The sequence below is a fragment of the Acromyrmex echinatior genome, chromosome 12, assembly GCF_024713525.1.
Source record: "Acromyrmex echinatior isolate Ae372 chromosome 12, ASM2471352v2, whole genome shotgun sequence".
In the NCBI taxonomy this organism is placed as follows: domain Eukaryota; kingdom Metazoa; phylum Arthropoda; class Insecta; order Hymenoptera; family Formicidae; genus Acromyrmex; species Acromyrmex echinatior.
In genome coordinates, this window is record NC_141863.1 from 8,579,926 (window position 1) to 8,599,582 (window position 19,657).

Below are 19,657 nucleotides of genomic sequence, written 5' to 3' on the forward strand. Positions count from 1 at the left end.
TAAATATATATAGAAGTACTTATAAATTATTTTTCTCGCAATCTCAATATGCAACGTACATATTATGTATTTATCATAGTTTATTATCATAATATTTGAATGATACAAGTGCGTCCCATGGAGAAGGAAAAAGCGGAATAGAATAATAATGGAAAAAAAACACGATGAAAGGGAGGAGGGGAGGGAGGTAAGAGCTAACTAATCAAAATGATTCCGTTCAGCTTTTTTGCACTCGGACAAAATTAATTATTTTATTTTCTATGTTTTCCATCTATACAATTAAAAAATTAATTGTTAAAAATAAATGGAATTTTCTTGTAGGACATTTCTTGCTTAATGATAATTAATGATAATGATAATTCATTATTTATTAGGAGAGTTACTTAAAATACGTATTTCCATTTTCTTAGACATTTTAAGGCTCCTGTCGATTCAATGCGACCGTCATGGATTACAGTCAGAAGCGAAAAAATGCATAAAGAAAATTTTTGCGAAATATGTTAATTTTTAAAAATAAAATTTACAATCGATAGAATAAATTTTAAAATGTACTAAAAACTCTTGTGTGGCGGTAATCAATAAATAATCATAAATTTGAAATTAAATTATGTATAACTAGTCCATATAGCACAAAAGTAATATTGCTAAAATATTTACAATTTTACTAAAATGATTTGCGTTATATGGAAGAAAACGAAACAAGTTGTATGATAGGAATTGAAATAAATAATTTTGTTTTATTCTGAAATAAATTGATAGTTTTCGGTATATTTTAGAAGTATATTCTATGAAATGCACATCGTTTTATTAAAGAATATTTTAAAAAATACATTTTGCAAAAATTTCTATATGTTCTCTCGCTTCTATCATCTGAAGATCACCATTCGTGATAAGTGTTTTAAGGAGATCCTAAAGTGAAGACCGAACTTCGACGACTATTTTACCGATGAAAATGAGACACATCTTTATATATTACTGCATCAATATCTCATATATGTATACATAAATTTTCGTAGAACAATAACGTTTTAATTGAATGGCTAAGTCTAACTCTAAAAATTTACATTGTTTGTTCGTGTAAACTACTAATTTGTAGATCACAATGTCGTAAGTACAGATTGCAAAGCTTTTATCAAGCAAATGTTATTACAATATTAATAACTCTGATGCTATTTTGCATTAAGAAATGGTAAAGAAAATCTAAATTTAAACAATTTTTTTCGTTCTAAATTCCATCTCGTAGACATATATTAATGCGTACTTTAATCCTGGAAAAGGAAAAAAGTAATTGTTAAACAAAAATTATTGCATTTAATTAATAAAATAGATAACTTTTTTTCCCTCTTAAATATCTCAAAATAATCAATTTTTCTCATAAGTTGATATCAAAAGACCTGATAGTGTTTTTCGTCAAGCATACACGGTGAGACCACATCATATATCTATACTAGTAGCGTACTGCGAGAAGTATTATTATATTATATTTGGACAATTTTTAGAATTTGGCTATTCAAATATAATAATCCGTTAATTACTTGATATTTTTGCACAAAATGAATCACAATAAGCTCGAAAGAGCTATTGACCAATCTTTATTCAGTTATGTAAATACAAGAAAAAGTTCGCATACTTAAATTATTAATATTTCCACGTTCTTTTAACGAAAAATTTTACAAACAGATATTTTTATTATACCAATGAGTTCTCACCTCTATCCCATAGCAGCCGAATAATGTCGACTTTAGAAACGCGTTTTCTTGCAATCGGTGTCGCTTGCTTTTTATTTTAGATATGTTGCTATTAATGAAACAAACATTGAAGAATTGTTAAATATCTTCAATAATTATCATTCAAAAATTTCAGAAATCAAATTTACTTTGGAGATGGGGGGAGACTCTCTTAATTTTGAATGTTACGCTTATTAAACAAGGTAACATATAATTGGTATCAGAAATCTACGTTTGAGGTCAATTTGAATTTTTATTTGAGACGTCCTTTAGTACAGAAAAAAGATATTATTTTGGGATTAATTGATAGAGTATTGCTTCTCTCCCACCCGAAGTTTCATTAAATAAATCTGGATAAAATTATCAGGATTCTAAAAAATGGTTATCCATTTAATTTTTGTTATTATTAATAAAAAACCACACAAAAAGTTCGAAATGCTGAATGAAAAAGTTCATAACAATAAAAACAAAAATGCTAATGAAACTGAAAGATGAAGGTTTTTTACGATATCTTATGTATCTTTATATTACTGAAAAAAAAATTCCTTATATAAGCATGGCATATAAAAGGATAAATAAATTTAAAAAATTCATTTGCATACAAAAAAGGACGAGCTACCTACTTTGTCTTATGCAAATGTTGTATATAAAATTAATTGCAATGATTGTGATGTGTCATACGTACGGGATAAACGGGTAGAGTTTTAAAGACTCGCATTCAAGAACATAGAAGCCACATCAATTGGAACATGACACAGCATTTAGTTATCACGGTACATAGATTTAACTTTTCATATGAATTTGACTGGGAAAATATAGATATTTTAGATGAAGAAGAATTTCTACATAAGAAGTTAACGTGAAAATGATTTTTATAAAGAAACAAATTAATAAATTAAATATTAAAAATAACACGGATTCTTTAGACACTATTTATAATTATTTATTTACAAGGTGATGCTTCCCTCTCCTTACTGACTTTGTCAACATTATATATTGCTCAGTTTCGTTTGCGTTTTGGTTATATGTAAGCGAACAATGGAATTGATAATTTTTATGAACGGTCTAGCTTTGTGCCTGTATCATGTAAGTTTAATAATTTATTAGTCATTATTTATCATTTAATTATTTATAAGTCTGTTCAATTTGGTGTTTAATAATTTGTTATATTTGTATAATTAAAGACCTCTAATGTAATTTAAATTTAATTAGTGATATTGAAAAGGATCCAAAGTAGGAATGAAACGTTTATCTTTGTATTTTGATAGTTATTGAATAAATTTATCACACATGTACACTCAGTGTTCAGCTCTCATTAGGCATTTGATTATTTGATAAATTATTAGTATTTATCTTTCAGTAATTTAATAAATTAAATATTATTTAGATTTAATTTATATCTATCTACCTCTATTATATATAGGTGCGTTTAGTATTGCAAATCGGAGGTGTCCGTTTGTTCTTTTACCTTGAAAAGTTCGGCAACTCGCATCTTTCTGCTACATGTCTTCTTATCTGCGTTCGATATTAACATTTCTAAAGTCAATCGAACTGCTCAATTCACTTCGGATTCAAAGATCGAGCAGAGCTAATGCAGATTTTCGCGCCTAAATTAAATAAATAATTCATAACCTGTATATTTATAATAATATAACCAACTGATTCGTTAACACATTCATTTCTTTTAATACTTCTATTTTAAAAAATAGTGTATTTGAACTGTTATAATGTCTGAGTCTACAAACGCTCAAACAAATGTTATCAAATAGAAATTGATCATGTACAATATTTAACGAGGAAAGTAAGTTTTTAATTCTTTTCCTTTTTATGAATTTGAGATTACGTTTTTGAAAATAAAGAATTTGCTAGTTAATTTTTAGATCAAAGCTTATGCTGTACATATAGAATGAAATAAAATCAAACTTATTAATATATTATAGACTCTAACAAACATAAATCAAGTGATATAACTTATAAATTTCAAATTACTGAAATTTATTTTGCAATGTACTATTTTCTTTTCTTCTAAGAAAACACATCTTGTGTATGAGTCTATTATTCATGTGTAACGATCTATTTTTAGTATATAAGACTATTATCAGTTTTTAGTAAAGTGAAAGAAATTTTCAATTAATAGGATACTTTTTTTATTTATTTCATAAAAATAAATAATTTTATTTTATAATCTGATCTTAAAGAACAAAAGCTCTGTATCATTCGGAATTATTATAATTCTTGGCACTCGAAGATCACGTGATCAAGCTCGCCATCTGCTAGCTCGCATCTAAGATTTTACATTGCCGAACGCACCTTATAAGAGTGAGCGTGGTAGACAGCGCACTGGTCTGCTATGCTAGAGATCCCGGGTTCGATTCCCGATAGAACCAAAGATATTTTCATAAGTTCGTATCTCTTCTCGGAAGGAAACGGCAACCCACCGAGAGTATCTTCGATATACCAAGAGTATTTCTTTAACAAAATTTCGTCGTTCGGAATCAACATTAAACTGTAAATCTCATATGATTGTGTACAACCAATGTGCGCACCACAGGCATATGAGAGAAATCACCACGATCAGTCACGAGTAATAGGACTGAGGAGGAGGATCTCTATTTTAATTTGATAGAATTGCTTATATACTAATTTCTTGGATGACATCAATTTTTAGAATCAACAATATTTTTGGAAACATTGAATATTAAGGCAAAAGAGGCAATTGCCTCATATAAAAAATTTGAAGGGGTGCAAAATGGCAATACGAATTTCCATATATTTTGATACATTTGCTATTAACGATGACGATAATCTACTATTAAACATCCTTCATGGAACCAAAATCTCTATTAGACATCTTTGAAGTTTCCAGTGGACATCCAGGGCTTCATATTTTATACTAGGGCTTCAAGATTGATTCGGATTTAAAGCTATTCGGATATCTGTTTATCCGAATTACTAATAAATATGATGCTTCAAATTCAGATTATCCGGAGATTCGAATTTTCTAAGATATCCGAATAGTAAAAATCGAACTTAGATCCAGTTCTCAGATTTTATTCCGAATTCGTAGCAAACTTATAGCAAATTTGATTAGTGCGGACTGAGTGTAAATTACAGTCATTATATTATACACTAATTTAATCTGAGTGTAAAAGTAAAGTACAAATATTTCTCTTATTAACCTTATACATCTTTGTTATTGCTACTTTATTTGAGAGTCTGTTCTAAACATTTATATTTATAAATCTGATAGGACGTATATATGAGAAACACAATGAATAGAAACAAATGCCTTAAACGGTCTAACTAGATTTTAAGTGCTTGTATAATTCTGTGTGAATCTATATTTATATATTTTAATTTTATTTTTCTTCAATTATATATGTGAATCAAAATTTAATTTTTATTTAAAAAATAACTTATGTTGTTATGGCAACTACAAGGACGGAGGAAATCGCTTAGACTTCGCGGGTCTCACAATACTTATAGTACAAATTAACTTGCATCACAGCAAAGGCGCCTCGGCGATTCTAGCCAGGAGCATGACTGTGATGTAGACAGCAATAGCATTCATTCAGGAGCTATGGCTCCTAAATAATGCTATCAAGGAACTGAGTGGCTGCGAAAGTCATATACAAAGCTCGGACGGAGACCAGTCCGTGATACAACTGAGGCTCAACCTGGACAAGGACAACCACTTGGATGTACTGTGGAGTCAGTTAACATGCCCAAGCAGCACCACCACAGAATAAGGTTGAATAGCTGGTGCTCTATGCGAAGGAACGAAGGCTCGTGGACTCCTCTTGGGATGTGACACAAACTCTTTATAGGGTGGGGGAACACAAATATAAACTCGAGAGAGGAAAGTCCCCATGCATTTATAATGAGCACCGGTTTGGTCATCCACAGGGGATCTGAACTCACTTTCATGGACTCCAGAAGACAAAAGATGATCGATATAACCATATACAGCGAGAAAGTGGCTGGTACGGGACTGAAGAGTGTCCGGAGAACTGTCAGGATCGGACCACAGGCGGATTAGATTCGCTCTCAAATATGGAAAACCTAGAATGAAGACGTAACCCCAGAACAAACTGGGAGGGCTATAGGAAGGACCTTGAGGTCACCCTAAAGAATGCTCCAACTAAATTCCACATCAGGGAGAAGCTGAAATTCGCGGCTCAGTATATGAGTGACGCGATAAAAAGGTCCTACAAGGCAAAATGTCCCAAAAGGCCGAAACACCCGACTAAGATGTTATGATTGAGTGAAGAGCTCTCGAAACATAGTTAGAAGTGAGAAAGCTCTTCAAAAAAGCAAGAAGAAAACAGCGGACTGGGAAGTTTACAGACAAGTACAACGCTGTTATAGTAATAATCGCTGTAAAGTAATAAGCATCACAAAAAAAAACTGGAGGAATTTTTGTAAAAGCATTGAGAGTGTTCCTAAAGCATCCAGGCTAAACAAAATCCTCAGTAAAGACAACATTTCCCGTCTAGGCTGCTTAAAGCTCCCGAACGGAAACCACACCAAGATAATAGATGAAACCCACAAACATCTAATGTCTATTCACTTTCCTGATGTTCAGGAGAACACCTATTATACTCACCAAGGAACAAAGCAATCCTGGAAATATAAGCCAAGATCACTGGCAGCAAAAGTGGTATGGTCACCTGGCGGAGTCGAATAGGCCATAAAGACCTTCGAACCTTACAAGTCGCCGAGACCGGATGGCATATGCCATGTACTGCTCAAAGAAAGCATGGGGACCCTATTGGGTCCCTTGACAATTACTTAGAGTTAATGTAGCCTTGAGATACATTCCTCAGGCATGGAATGGCACCAGAAGTGTTTATATCCAAGCCAAGGAGAAAAGGCCACATTGTGATTAAAGATTATAGAGAAGAGAGAACTATCAGTCTTACTGCTTTCATTTTGAAGACACTGGAGAGACTGATTGATAGGTAAACAACAATGCCCTTCTTATTCGGCCGTTGAGCTTTTCTCAGTACGCCTACGATGAGAGCAGATTTACGGATACGGCTCTGCACCACTTAGTGAGCAGGGTCGAGACGCAGCTGACCGCGAGGGAATACGCGTTAGGCGTCTTCATCGACATGGAAGGGGCTTTTGACAGCATTTCAATCTCATCGGTGAAGGACGCCATGATAAGACAAAAAATTCCAAACGCTTGTGGACTGAACTTATGATCAGTTTTCTGCCCTCCAGCATGCTTTATGCTGGAGGGCAGAAAACTAATCATCAGTTATGGCAATATCATCATTCGGTGGCGGGTTGCTCGCAGGGAAGAGTTCTCTCTCCTCTGTTGCGATGCTTGGTGATGGATGAGCTCTTCATAAAGCTGGGAGAGGCTTTCAGATCTATGACTATGCAGATAACGCCACAGTTACCAAAGGCAACTAACTTTCTTACGACTGTTAAGGAACGCATGGACGAAGCCTTGATGATCGTGCAAAACTAGTGCAGGACGAGGGAACTGATGATAAATCCAAGAAAAAACCCTCGGTCATGGTTTCCACCAGGAAATACAAGTTTGAACAAATAGAGCCTTTGAGGCTTTGGGGCAAAGCAATAAACTACACTAGCTCGGTAAAATATCTAGGAGTACACCTGGAGCTGGAAAACATACCTTAAAGATAGGAGGAAAAAATTCTACATCTCTATGTGGGCTTGCAGAAGAGTCATGGGCAGGAATTGGGGAATAAAACCTAGGGTTGCCCTGTGGCTATACAAAATGATATTATTACCAAATGATATGATATTATTGACGTATGCTGCTTGTCTGCTAAGTGGAGAAGGTGAAGGCGAGGAATCTGTTCAAGAGCTTTCAAGAGGGATACCTAAAGGCTGCGACAGGGGTCATGAAAACCACTATCAAGGCACTGGAGATGGCACTCAGTTTTCCATCCTTGCGTTTGATGATCATCAGCATAGCAAGGTAAGCAGCATACAAGATGAAGTGTCAGGGGGTGTGGAAGGAAACCAGACTTGGCCACACTAGACTGGGTCTGTCCGACAGATCCCCCTTCACACTGAAGCAAGACAGGATCCCCAGGAAACATTTACTGGAAAAGACCTCTAAAGTTTGAATATCGGCTAGGGAGGACTGGCAAGATTCTAACTTTTTAACCAATCCAAACGTGAATGTATGATACATGGATGGATCGGGAGCAAATGATCGTTTTGGGGCGGACATCTACGGCTCCAACATCAATCATGAAAAAAGCATATCAATAGGAAGGCTGTCCACGGTTTTCCAAGCTGAGATATTTGTCATCTCAAGGTGTGCAGAACTCCTGATCGATAGAAGAATCAGGAACTGTATCTGCATCTGCTCGGATGGCAGAGCAGCCATAAATACACTTGCAAAAATCTCTACAGAATCGTCTGTAATTTGGGACTGCATGCAAGCTCTTGACAAACTAGGGGAAACAAGTCAAGTCACCTTAGTATGGGTCCCTAGTCACGCCAGTAGCAGCCGAGATGAAGATATTAGGGAACTATCTAGAATTATATAGAATTATATAAAATCACTAAATGCACTAAATAGCAAATAAAAACTTCGTCCAAGTTTAATCAATTAAAGATAAGAATGGTGAACTAGCATACTCCAGCAATGGGGGAGTTTCATGTCTGATCAGACTATTTAAAAAATACCTTCTTTCCAACCCAACCTGGATATCAGGAATCTGATTTCAATAATAATTGGGACACTCAGGCGTATTCTATTATTTTACCCTGAATTAGTTCACAGCCACTTCCGCTCGAAGAAATAAACAATATAATTAATCCTCGAACAGCACACTTATTTTCAGCACCTTCAAACGGTACACATGGGTCCGACTCGATTTTAAGGCTCTTAAAGTGCTCGAAAAATTCTATAAAAATTCACAAATGTTCTTTAAAATCTCTACTAAATTATTCTGTTATGTAAATGTTGGAAAAATTTGGAGTGGTGTAGGGTCAGGCACACAGGTATATGAAAAATAAGAATGTTAGAAAATGCATGGACATGAATGACCCTTCATTAGCATTTTTTTTCACCGAGACAGTTAACTTTTAATGAAGTGCGAAAAAATCGCAGTATTGCTAAATTTTTGATTAGAATTGTATACAGATGCGATAAAAAAAAAACAAGATTTTGATGTTTTTTTGTTACTACAATTACGATCCAATATGGTCGCAGAGACTAATCAGGAGCCTTAATAAAATTCATAATATCTGTTGAAATGATAAAGTATTATAATCTTATTGTAAATACCTCTTCTTTTTCCTGCGATCAAAATCGCTTTTATTTCCAAGTGTACCAGCCACACATACACTATCTCCATAGTCTGAATCAGCTGGTGTACTTGCACCTCCCATACCTGGTATATCCCCTGGTATTGCTGTATCTTTCCCTTTGATCTAAAATATAAATCAATAAGGATTAGACAAAACGCTTGATAATTACAGTCAAATTTCTTTTTTTAAGTAAAATTTATATAAACGGAAGTTTGTGAGAATTCAGTAAACAAAACTTTCTTTAGAGAATAATCCAGTGGAATAAATATATATTAATATATCTTTATAACGCGCGTGCGTGCTTATCACATGCGCACATTTTTTAAATTTATATATAGTTAATTAAAAATTTTATGATAATTGACTAAAATTACAATTACATAATATTAAAATATTATAAAGAAATAATATATCACAAGTATTATTACTATATAAAGCAATAGATCTTATAAAAAAAGTTTTGAAATACATACATTTTACTTTCCTTTCAGGGAATCAAGAAAAGAATTAAGGCAGATAAGAAGAGAAAATATTAAAAGAGAGGAATATCTTAAAAAAAGAAGTATAATAAATGGTGAGAAAGAAGGAAGGAAATAGATAACGAAAATATAAACACAGAAAGAAAAGCGTAAAGGTATATAAATAAATATTAAAAAAAAGGAAAAAAAACGAAAGTAAGTAAATAGATAGACAAAATAATCATTTCATTTATTAGAAGAATTAAAGGACATAACGATGCACTCTAAAAACGTGCATCGTACTTGGCAGAACAATCGCTGAGTGCCGTCATATGCAGGGAATCCCGCACATGACGATGAGGTGCGCCTGTAATTATTTTAAGTAAAACAAAGCATAATTCACAAATGATAGCAACATGTCGAGTATACGATACGAGTGTTTCCAACAGAACTCGAGTACTACTGACAAGCATTTTTCTTCACATGAGCTTGTGACTCTGCGCCACGCGTTGGAGATGCCGGCCGGCAGGAAAAAGCGAGCCGTTAAAAGTCAGTGAGAAATAAAATACTCAATTTCTCTATAAAACATTAATTTCAATCTCGATTCCAATCCTGAGCTCACTACTTTCGATCCGCTGACGAGTACGATTTCTGATCTCTATCCATTTTCCTGAGAGACACTAGTAGCAAGAAAGGGGAAGTAAAGAACACTTTGCCTCTACTAAGCGTTCTCAGTAGAGAAGAGGTCTCTTACTATCGTGCAGTGATCCAATGAGCCAAGGGAGTAGAGTATTCTGCTTCCGCTTTTCGAGCATTTTTGGCTTTTGGTTACCGAGACACATTTTTTTGGCAAAGGTAAGAAAACCGAAGTACTCTCCGTCTCTGTCGAGTGTTCTTGGTAGTTATTGCCATTGCACTCCTGCAAGGAAATACTCTCGCCAATACTCAGTGAACGGCACAATACGCGATACGTGCATCCGCGTTTTCCGAGCCAATATGTACCCGCGATACGACTTTAACTACGTTGCTTAACAGCCGCTGTCTAGCCTGTCTGACGCCTATTTCCGCAACTCGCGAATCAGCGGCGCGTACCTATATACAATAAGCATCATTAATGTCTTCTCGCTTGAAATTAATTTCCTCTAATTGTACACATCACATCCAGATATTTATTCATCACGTTCGCCAACGTTATTTTGAAACTACATGTAACGCATACACAGTGTCAAAAAAAAAGTATTATTAATATATAATTCGGACTGGCCGTTTTTGCGTTACTCATCCAAGAATTTGCATGCATAATACCGCCACGGTTATGATCCGTTACGAGAAGGACGGACGTATGCGGAAGTCGTGGAACTCGCTAGAAGGAACATTTCCTTGACGGACTTGGGTATCACTGATATCAAAATAGGAGAGCCCAAGCCGGGGGACTCTTGATAGAGAGTCCTCCCTGATGAGGACCTAGGTAAGAAGGCGGACCTACTTTGTAGACTGACTCTGAAGACGGTTTTCAGCAGAAGGTCAGAGTGATTAAACTTATCAAAAGAGCAGAGTTTCGTTTCCTAAATGTGGATGTATCGGTTACTTCGGAAGGAATCAGCAACGCGATAGTTGAAAATGGTGATTGAGTGCATTCCGACGTTAGGGTTGGTCCTTACTGGGCCGAGATGGTTTTAATGTGATTTAGGTGCGATTTAGTGCCTAGCCTCGTGTTCAGGGAAGCTGTATGAACAGAGTCGCGATGCCTGGAATGGTCATTCGCTCGGGGTGGTCCTTCTGACGAGGCGACTCTTGCAGTGTTTTCGCGATCACGCGAGACCTGACTGTCGCATGAAGTCAACAGAAGTAATTGTTGCTTCAACTACGGAAAGATCGGTCACAGGTTGAAGATTGCAGGGCCAAGGTACATTGTCCAGCGTGTGCCACCAGGGATCTTGACGCGAGTCACAGGACTGTCGCAGTCGGGTACCCGTCTTATAACGAATCGGTGATTGTAGGCGCGCTGAATGCAGCTGTGCCGAATGTGGCTGATCGGAGGGTCACGATCTCCAAGGTGGAGATAGATGTGGAGGTCCCCCCTAATGGTTAGGGTAGGACAGATTAACGTGAATCATTCCAGGCTCGCGCAAGATCTCATCCAGATCTTCAAAGAAGATCGGCGGTCGCTGAGCCATACAGGATTCCCAATGGTAGGTGGACTTCCTCTTTGAAAGTATACATCCAGCGGCGGCCATTACCTGGCAATGATTGTGTTGTGACTACCAATGTTCTCTTTTAGTTCGCGTTAACGGCTTTGTTGCGGTCAAATGGGGGAGGATGATAGTGTTCAATTGCTATTTCCCTCCTTGTAAGGTCGATACAGTTTTTAAGTGATCTTTACGATCTGGAAACCCAGATCAAGAAACATCTTGAGAGGCTGCTTCTAATATTGGGCGATTTTAATGCTCGTTGGTCAGTTTGGGATCGCGGGCTTTCCAACCGTAGGAAAAGACTGTTGCTCGGTTGGACGGGAAGATCAATCTGTCTTCTATATAGGGATGTTGTCCCTTCATGCTAAGCTCATGTGTTGCTATCAAAATTGCAGCAACTGAATCCTCATTTGTTGGCAACTTGATGCCTTCATGATATGATAATATTGAACAGCAACTTACCAGCAGTTTGCCGACAACTTTAAAATCGTCATCATCAAAATTCGTACTACTGCCATCATGTTGGCATAATAATATGCAGCATCATGCAATGCTTTCATATTGCCGATAACATAAGATAACATTGAGCTATCTTGCTGTTAAACTGCTGGCAATATATATACGCATTGTTGTCTGCATGTTGCTACAATGTCGGTATATTCAAAATCGTTGAAGACAGATCTATGGCAAGTTGCCAACATCATAAGCAATCACAGATTTGTGTGATTTTGTTGAGACACGCTTTGCTATCTGGGTAATAAATGGTGACTTTCTTCTTCATGTAGTTTGGCAACTTATCAGAACGTCTGATCGTAAAATAACCTTCAAACAAAAGACATTCGTAAAAATTTTGGAAAAGTACGTTGATATGTCAGAAAATATTATCAAGCCAACAGTGTGATTGTTTTCGACGGCTATCCAGAAGACGCTAAAAATAGCAACACAAAATCTGCCGAATGTCTCCTTAGATTTGATCTGGAACTAAATTTATTTTTCCTTCAACAAGAAATTTTATCGATAAATGTTCGGCTCTCCACTGTCACCGATTATCGCCAATATTATGTTAGAAGATTTGGAAGAAAGAATGTTCCAATTATTATCGTGCCGTTTACTTTTTTATTACAGATATATAGATAACATATTGCTTGCTGTTTCTCCAGAAGCATAGTTACAATGCAATATTAGATATTTTCGACTTCTTTCATAAATGTCTGCAATTCACGCTAGAAATTAGTGATGATAGCTTAAATTTTCTAGATGTACAAACTATCATTGATGATCACAGAATCATTTTCGACTATTACAAGAAACCAACCTTTTCAAAGAGATATCTCAATTTTATAATTTTAGATAAAAATACGTAGTGTTTTTAAAGGAGGAAAATATGAACTTATTTTTAAGAAAAAAAATACGTTATATTGATTCATTCCAAAAAGTATAATTATTTGCGCGACTGAAACGAGCGCATTTTTATACATGCTCAGAAAAATGATATCGAGGTATGTCGGATATTTTCTTCTTTGAAAAAGAAAAAAATGCAATGAAAATATTTTATATAATATTAAGTATTTAATAATTTCGACATTATTTACTCATGATTTTATAACTCTAAGAAAATAGAGCGATTGTTTCATCAAGACTCTCTTTCACAAAAATGCTTTTTCGACAATGACTATATATTTTAATTATGAGACAACACATACTTGAATACACTATTAATCAAGAGACAAATACTAAAAACGAATTTTCACTTTCAGCAAAAATTTGATGAATTTATATTTGATAGGTCCAAGTCACCCAATCCAAATTTTTACAATTTTAGTGTCAAGGCAACAATGAAACGATTGCATCACGGCGATCGACAGAAAAAGGATCTAAGTTTTTTATCCCCTTACTTTAATTCTGCAATATTAATGTATAAAAATAAGGGCCAATTAATATGTTCACCGAGATCCAAATGATCCATGACTCACTCATGTCATTGAGGATTAAATATAACATCCCTGCTGTAAATTCATTCAGATATCTTAATACTGTACTTAGGACGTTCTTAAATGCAAGAATCGATTATGAATACCGGCTTGTTTCGCATCGTGAGATTGGTACTGAATCTTTCCTTATTTGACTTTCTTTATTATTGGGTCATCTAAAAAGTATTTTTTGTCACTAGATGGTGTTGATGGTCATATATCGGGCAACACTAATCCGATTGTGTCAAACGAACGCGCGTCTGAAAGATGACATTTTAGGTTACATTTTTTGTAAACAAAGTTTGGTGATTCATCAATCGTGTCAAAAGTTATATTGGTTTAAAAATGAGTGAAATATCTGAAGAAATACGCTATGTGATGCTTTTTTACTACAAAAAAGGCAAAAACGCAGCACAAACATGCAGACAAATTTGTGAAGTTTACGGCGCGGATGCTGTAAGTGAACGCAGGACGCAGGAGTGGTTTGTTCGATTTCATTCTGGAAATTTTGATGTCAAAGATCGATCTCGCTCTGATCGGCCAGTCACTGAAAAAGTCGATGAAATTTTGCAACTGGTCAAGCAAGACCGGCATGTGAGCTGTCAGGAGATAGCCAATGCACTAAGAATCAACCATATGACAGTTTGGAATCATTTGAAAAAGGCTGGCTACGCAAAGAAACTCGATGTTTAGGTGCCACATGAATTAACGCAAAGAAATTTGATTGATCGAATTTCCATCAGCGAAACACTACTAAAACGCAACGAAATCGATCCATTTCTGAAGCAAATCATCACAGGCGATGAAAAATGAGTGAAATACAAGAATATTGTTCGTAAAAGATCATGGAATAAGCGTGGCGAACCACCACAAACGATTTCAAAGCCTGGATTGATGGCAAATAAAGTGATGCTGTGTGTATAGTATGGTGGGATTGAAAGGGAGTCGTCCATCACGAGGTGTTATCACATGGCCTAACGATTAATTCAGAGCTCTACTGTTCACAACTGGATAGATTACAGGAAGCGATTAAGGAAAAACGACCAGAATTGATTAACAGAAAAGATGTTGTCTTCCATCATGACAACGCCAGACCACACACATCTTTGATGACGCGCCAAAAATTGAGGGAGCTTGGTTGGGAAGTTTTGATGCATCCACCGTATAGCCCGGACCTTGCACCGTCTGACTACCATTTGTTTCGATCTCTGCAGAACTCTCTTGATGAAAAAACATTGGCCGACAAAAGAGCTGCCGAAAATCACTTGAAAAAGTTTTTCGCCGATAAACCACAAAAGTTCTATACGGATGGAATTATGAAATTATCCGAAAAATGGCAAAAGGTTATAGATAATAATGGCCAATATATACTTGATTAAAATTGATTTTCAATAAAGAAAAATTTCATTCAAAAATTGAACAAAAAATCGCGGATATTTTTTAGATGACCCAATATTTTACAAGTCTTAGGTTCTCTTTCTATAAAAAGAGAAACATAAAATGCGTTAAATAAGGAAAAATTCAGCAAGAAAGATTTACCAACTTCACGACGCAAAGCAGGTCAATATTCATAGTCGATTCTTACATTTAAGACTAAGTCTTAAGTACAATTAAGATATCATAAGTCTAATCGAGAACTGTATTAGCATCGTAAGACATTATTTAAGATTTTAAAATTAAAACGGACAATAAATACCGCTCCATATTTCACGTTTCACAGTTGGTAGCCCATGCACACTATAGACGACGCAGAGCAAAAGTAGTAATTTGGCTGAATTGCACACACACCATTCCATTATGATGTAAAGTCATACGCCCCGATTCTCGATACTCGCGGCGCTTGTGAACTTTGTTTGAACGCATAATGAGTGCGCCGTAAGAAAAAGTAACGAAGTCACGAATGTAACTTAACCCTGTAAAGATGATTTTGTCTGCGGTTAATCTTTCCTGATCTTCCTAACGAAGACTAATCGCAGACAAAATCGCTTTTACGGAGTTAAGTTCGTGGCACTTTTTCTTACGGCGCATTCATTATGTTACAAAGTTCACAAGCGTCGCAAGTTGAGAATCGAAACTTAATTCGAAATGCAAAATCGGTCCACCTTTATTTATGAAAATGGAGTCTCCTTAGTCTCCCTTCCTAGATTCGATATTCACTGTCAGTGCTGAAACTGTAACTAAACAGTATACGTTATATGCGCTATAGATTTTCAGTCCGCACCCCTCGCTTCGTGTGAAAAGTTTTAAGCAAGAGAAGTTAGTTTTTAATATTATAGATGAGTTAATATTATTTATAGCAGAAATAAGACGTTACTTTTTTGTTAATAATTTTTTAATAAATAATAGGCAATAGCTAAAATCTGTTAGAAGTTACTCATGATCATGACCTTGATAACGTATGCCAATGTTAAGATCATTGGGATGATATCCCTTATTCAGTACATTTATCATTTTTCAGATGAAATCAAGCATCTTTCTTTCCTTGAACAACGAATTTGTCGCTATAACATTATACAATTATTGTGATTATTTGATCTCAAGATGTAATTCAATTAATATTTACAATATAATCTACATACCGATATGAAACGGTTGTTAAATCGATATAAATACAACATTTCGTGCGATATGCAGAATCAGAATGTACAATATATAAATTCATACAAGAAATACGTATTTAAGCTAAGATTTGTTATACAACCGAATATATAGAATTCTTATTTAAAATTTGATTTATTCATATCAGTCTAATAATCGCTTCATATTGTTAAATTTAATTATTATCTAAATTTCTTTTCCCTTATTCATGTAATTACGAAAAAATAAAAATTATTTATTTCAAATATCAGATTTTTTAAAATTATTCCACAAAAATAAATAATTTGCAGAAAATGTAAGTACTTAAGTACTTAAGTTTTCACACTGTACAAAAATTTCATTCATTTATTTCCAAGAAATATGGGAAAAGAATATAATCTATATAAGTAAGAAAGAAATATTAACAGTTAAATATTAAAGAAATGTTTTATAAAATAAAACAAAAGATTAATCTAGAAACTTAATTTCAAACAAAATGTTCAACTTCATATATACTCCCATAACAAAAACAGATATATATCTTCGAAAAGTTTTCTAGAAAAAACGTTTAATGTTTTAATTAATGTAATAATAATTAAATATCACAAACTATAATTTGTGCTGTGGTTTTTTATGCTCTTATTTTTTATATGTGTTAATATTAGAACCACGTTAGTTTCAAGACATATTTTTCTAGAAAAGTTTTAAAATTTTATAACAGTAAATATACAAATACGAATCTTATATAACACATAATTGAATTACTTAAAAACTTTTTAAAAAAATTATTAAAACGTTCATTGCTAAATGTGAATTTTCAAAAAGATAATGACAATATATTTCAATATCTTTATGAAAATAGCATTTCGTGAAATCTCACAGACTTCCGTATTTAAAGTCGTAATTTGAGAATAAAAAAGGAAAAATCGTTCACCTTTTCTTTTTTGCTGAAAAATCTACCGAGGCTACTCTTAATGCCTTTCTTTTTTTGCGCAGCCGCGACCGCAGCCGCTGTGGCGGAGCTAATGGTTGATTGCATATGCAGATGTGATGTCGATAATTGTCCAATAGGCAGCCCGACGCTGGAGAAGTTGTTCTTGTGCAAACTGTCCTGGCTGCTGTGGCGTGAGGACAATGGGGAAGGAGGAGTTCCAGAATTGAGTGCGCCGTTGTTATGCTGCCCATGCCTGCTGCATGGAGCGCTAATCTAGTTTCTATTTCTACACTAATCGATGCTACTACATTCTAACTCAAGCAAGAACATTATCTTTTTAGTATTTTTCTTTTCCCATTCTATATACTAATACTTTACTATTTTATATACAACATACACTATCGTTCATGAATTTGAGAACGCCCAATTTTTTTCACAATTTCACAAAGACTTAAGTATTACGGTGAAAAGAAATCGTAGAGAACTTTTAAAAATACATTTTGAAAAAAAAAATAGAGTAGAGAAATCGAAGTGTTTACGAATTATCGCCATGTAGTGATTTGTTGCTAATGCTAACATTCCATGAATCTTACTGTTGACTTCACATTAGAGCACACTGATACTGAGTTACACCTCTATATGGAATATCATCGGATAAAATTTAATAGGTAAGCATTTTAAAATAAACTTTTAAGTTTTAAAACGCTATTTGAAAGAAATTGTTGCTATAATTTTTTGTAAAGATATCAAATTTTTCATTGTATAATATTTTGACTTAATTACTTAAAACATGTCGACGATCAAAAAAGTTTTTAAAAAACTTTGGAAAAGTTTTTATATGTGCGAATGACGCACATTATAAGAAATATTTCTTCCTTTTCGTCCTTTTTCTCTAAATCTCTTATAATTAGTTTTGAAGTTAAAGAATGTTTTATAAAAATTAAATTTTTATACAATAAAATTTTACATAATAAAAAATTCATTTTTGCGAAAAAACAACATAGCAATTTTTTTTCTCAGAACGCATTTTTAAGCTTAGAAAATTTACTTCAAAATGCTTGTCTGTTAAATTTTATCTGATGACGTCTCATTTAAGTAGAGGGCTTCAAAAAATAAAAATATTGAAAAAAATACCAATTTTCAATTTTATGAAAAAAATTTAAGAATAAAATATAGAGACATAATTTAAATGCCAATTTAAAGCTCCATTTTTTTTGTATTTGAAATGCATTAAAAAAATTTCTATACAATTTCATTTCATATCAAGATACTTAAATTTCTATAAAATGAGAAAATTGCAAGCGTTTCCGAATTTATGAACGGTAGTATAGACATATGTTTTTAATATTTCGTGTTTTTGGTAATTATATAATATATATGCTCTGCATTTTTTATTTATATAGATTAAATGAATTCAGGAATTTTATTTATATAGAAAATGAATGCGTTCAGGAATTACGCTCAAGGAAGTCGATTGTGTAATTGAAATGAGGTAAAAATTATAAAAGTGAGCAAAAATTACTAGATATTGACAAATTAAATTATGAAAATTCGAGTGAATTTGTTCATTTTTGTAATGTTCACCTCACTTCAAGATACACAATCGACCTCCAGATAACTCTATAGGCTATATTATGTGTTAAGTATATACTATAGCAGTGCTCGGAATTAATCGTTACGTACTCACTGACTAAAAGATTGCAACAGTTTTTTTTCTATAGTTTTCGAAATGTAATCTACTCATCAAGCGATTAATTCTTACTTACGGATCTATAAATAAGAACCAATCGCTCAGTGAGCAGATTGCATTCCAAAACCAAAGAAAAAAGTGTTGCAACCTTTAAATCGAGTGTACATTGCGGGCTGATTTTTGAAACGCTGCCTACTTTTCCTTCACTACCGCTCAACGTTCGACGGTCGAGCCGCCAGATCGCGCGTGTGTCTCAGGACCATCGCAATATAAGAAATACACCGTACCTTTTAGCAAATTATCATTAAAATATTTTCCTTCCTACGTATTTTCTTAATATTGAACACCATACTAATAAGTAAATGCATTTTAGTGTACTTTTAAAATATTATTTTAGTATTTTTATATTAGGTGTTGGAATTAATTCGTAGCGTTTTTTAATGAAAGAATGTTATTTATTTCACATGAGCATTAAAAAATACATTAATGAAAGTACTTCCCATCACTTGTAAAACGCTACGAATTAATTCCAACACCTAATAATTCATTCGGTTTCTTTCAAAGAACTGATCACGTTTTTGAGAGTGTACAGAATGTAATATCCTATAATATAGAATTTTACTTTATCGTGTCATTTATTTGATTATCTTTTTTATTATTATTTAGTGGAATAAACTTGCAGAGAGCACTTAAGACATATCAGTAACAGAATTTCAAAGGTAATATGGAAAGTTATTGTACATTGTAATTATTGTCAATATATATATTGCAAAATATATATATATATATATTTTTTAATAGTACACA

General features: G+C 33.9%; 1 protein-coding gene and 1 long non-coding RNA gene across 29 annotated transcripts in view; one reads left to right on the forward strand and one right to left on the reverse strand.

Moving 5' to 3' along the window:
- LOC147907800 (uncharacterized) lies at positions 1 to 16,478 on the forward strand. The gene is made up of 2 exons (XR_015546998.1): positions 1 to 2,813; positions 9,521 to 16,478. It is a non-coding gene; the product is annotated as an uncharacterized LOC147907800 (long non-coding RNA).
- Positions 1 to 19,657, reverse strand: part of Liprin-alpha (PTPRF interacting protein alpha) — a 263,962-nt gene that overhangs the window by 20,051 nt on the left and 224,254 nt on the right. For 22 of the 28 annotated variants that reach the window (XM_087412073.1, XM_087412090.1, XM_087412088.1 and 19 more), the window contains 2 exons: positions 17,161 to 17,416; positions 9,007 to 9,152 (listed from right to left, as the gene is read on the reverse strand). In XM_087412073.1, coding sequence (XP_087268199.1) covers positions 9,007 to 9,152; positions 17,161 to 17,416 — 402 coding nt within the window. The remainder of the gene's footprint in view (positions 1 to 9,006; positions 9,153 to 17,160; positions 17,417 to 19,657) is intronic. The other 6 variants (XM_011051312.2, XM_011051310.2, XM_011051311.2 and 3 more) reach the window with 3 other exon arrangements.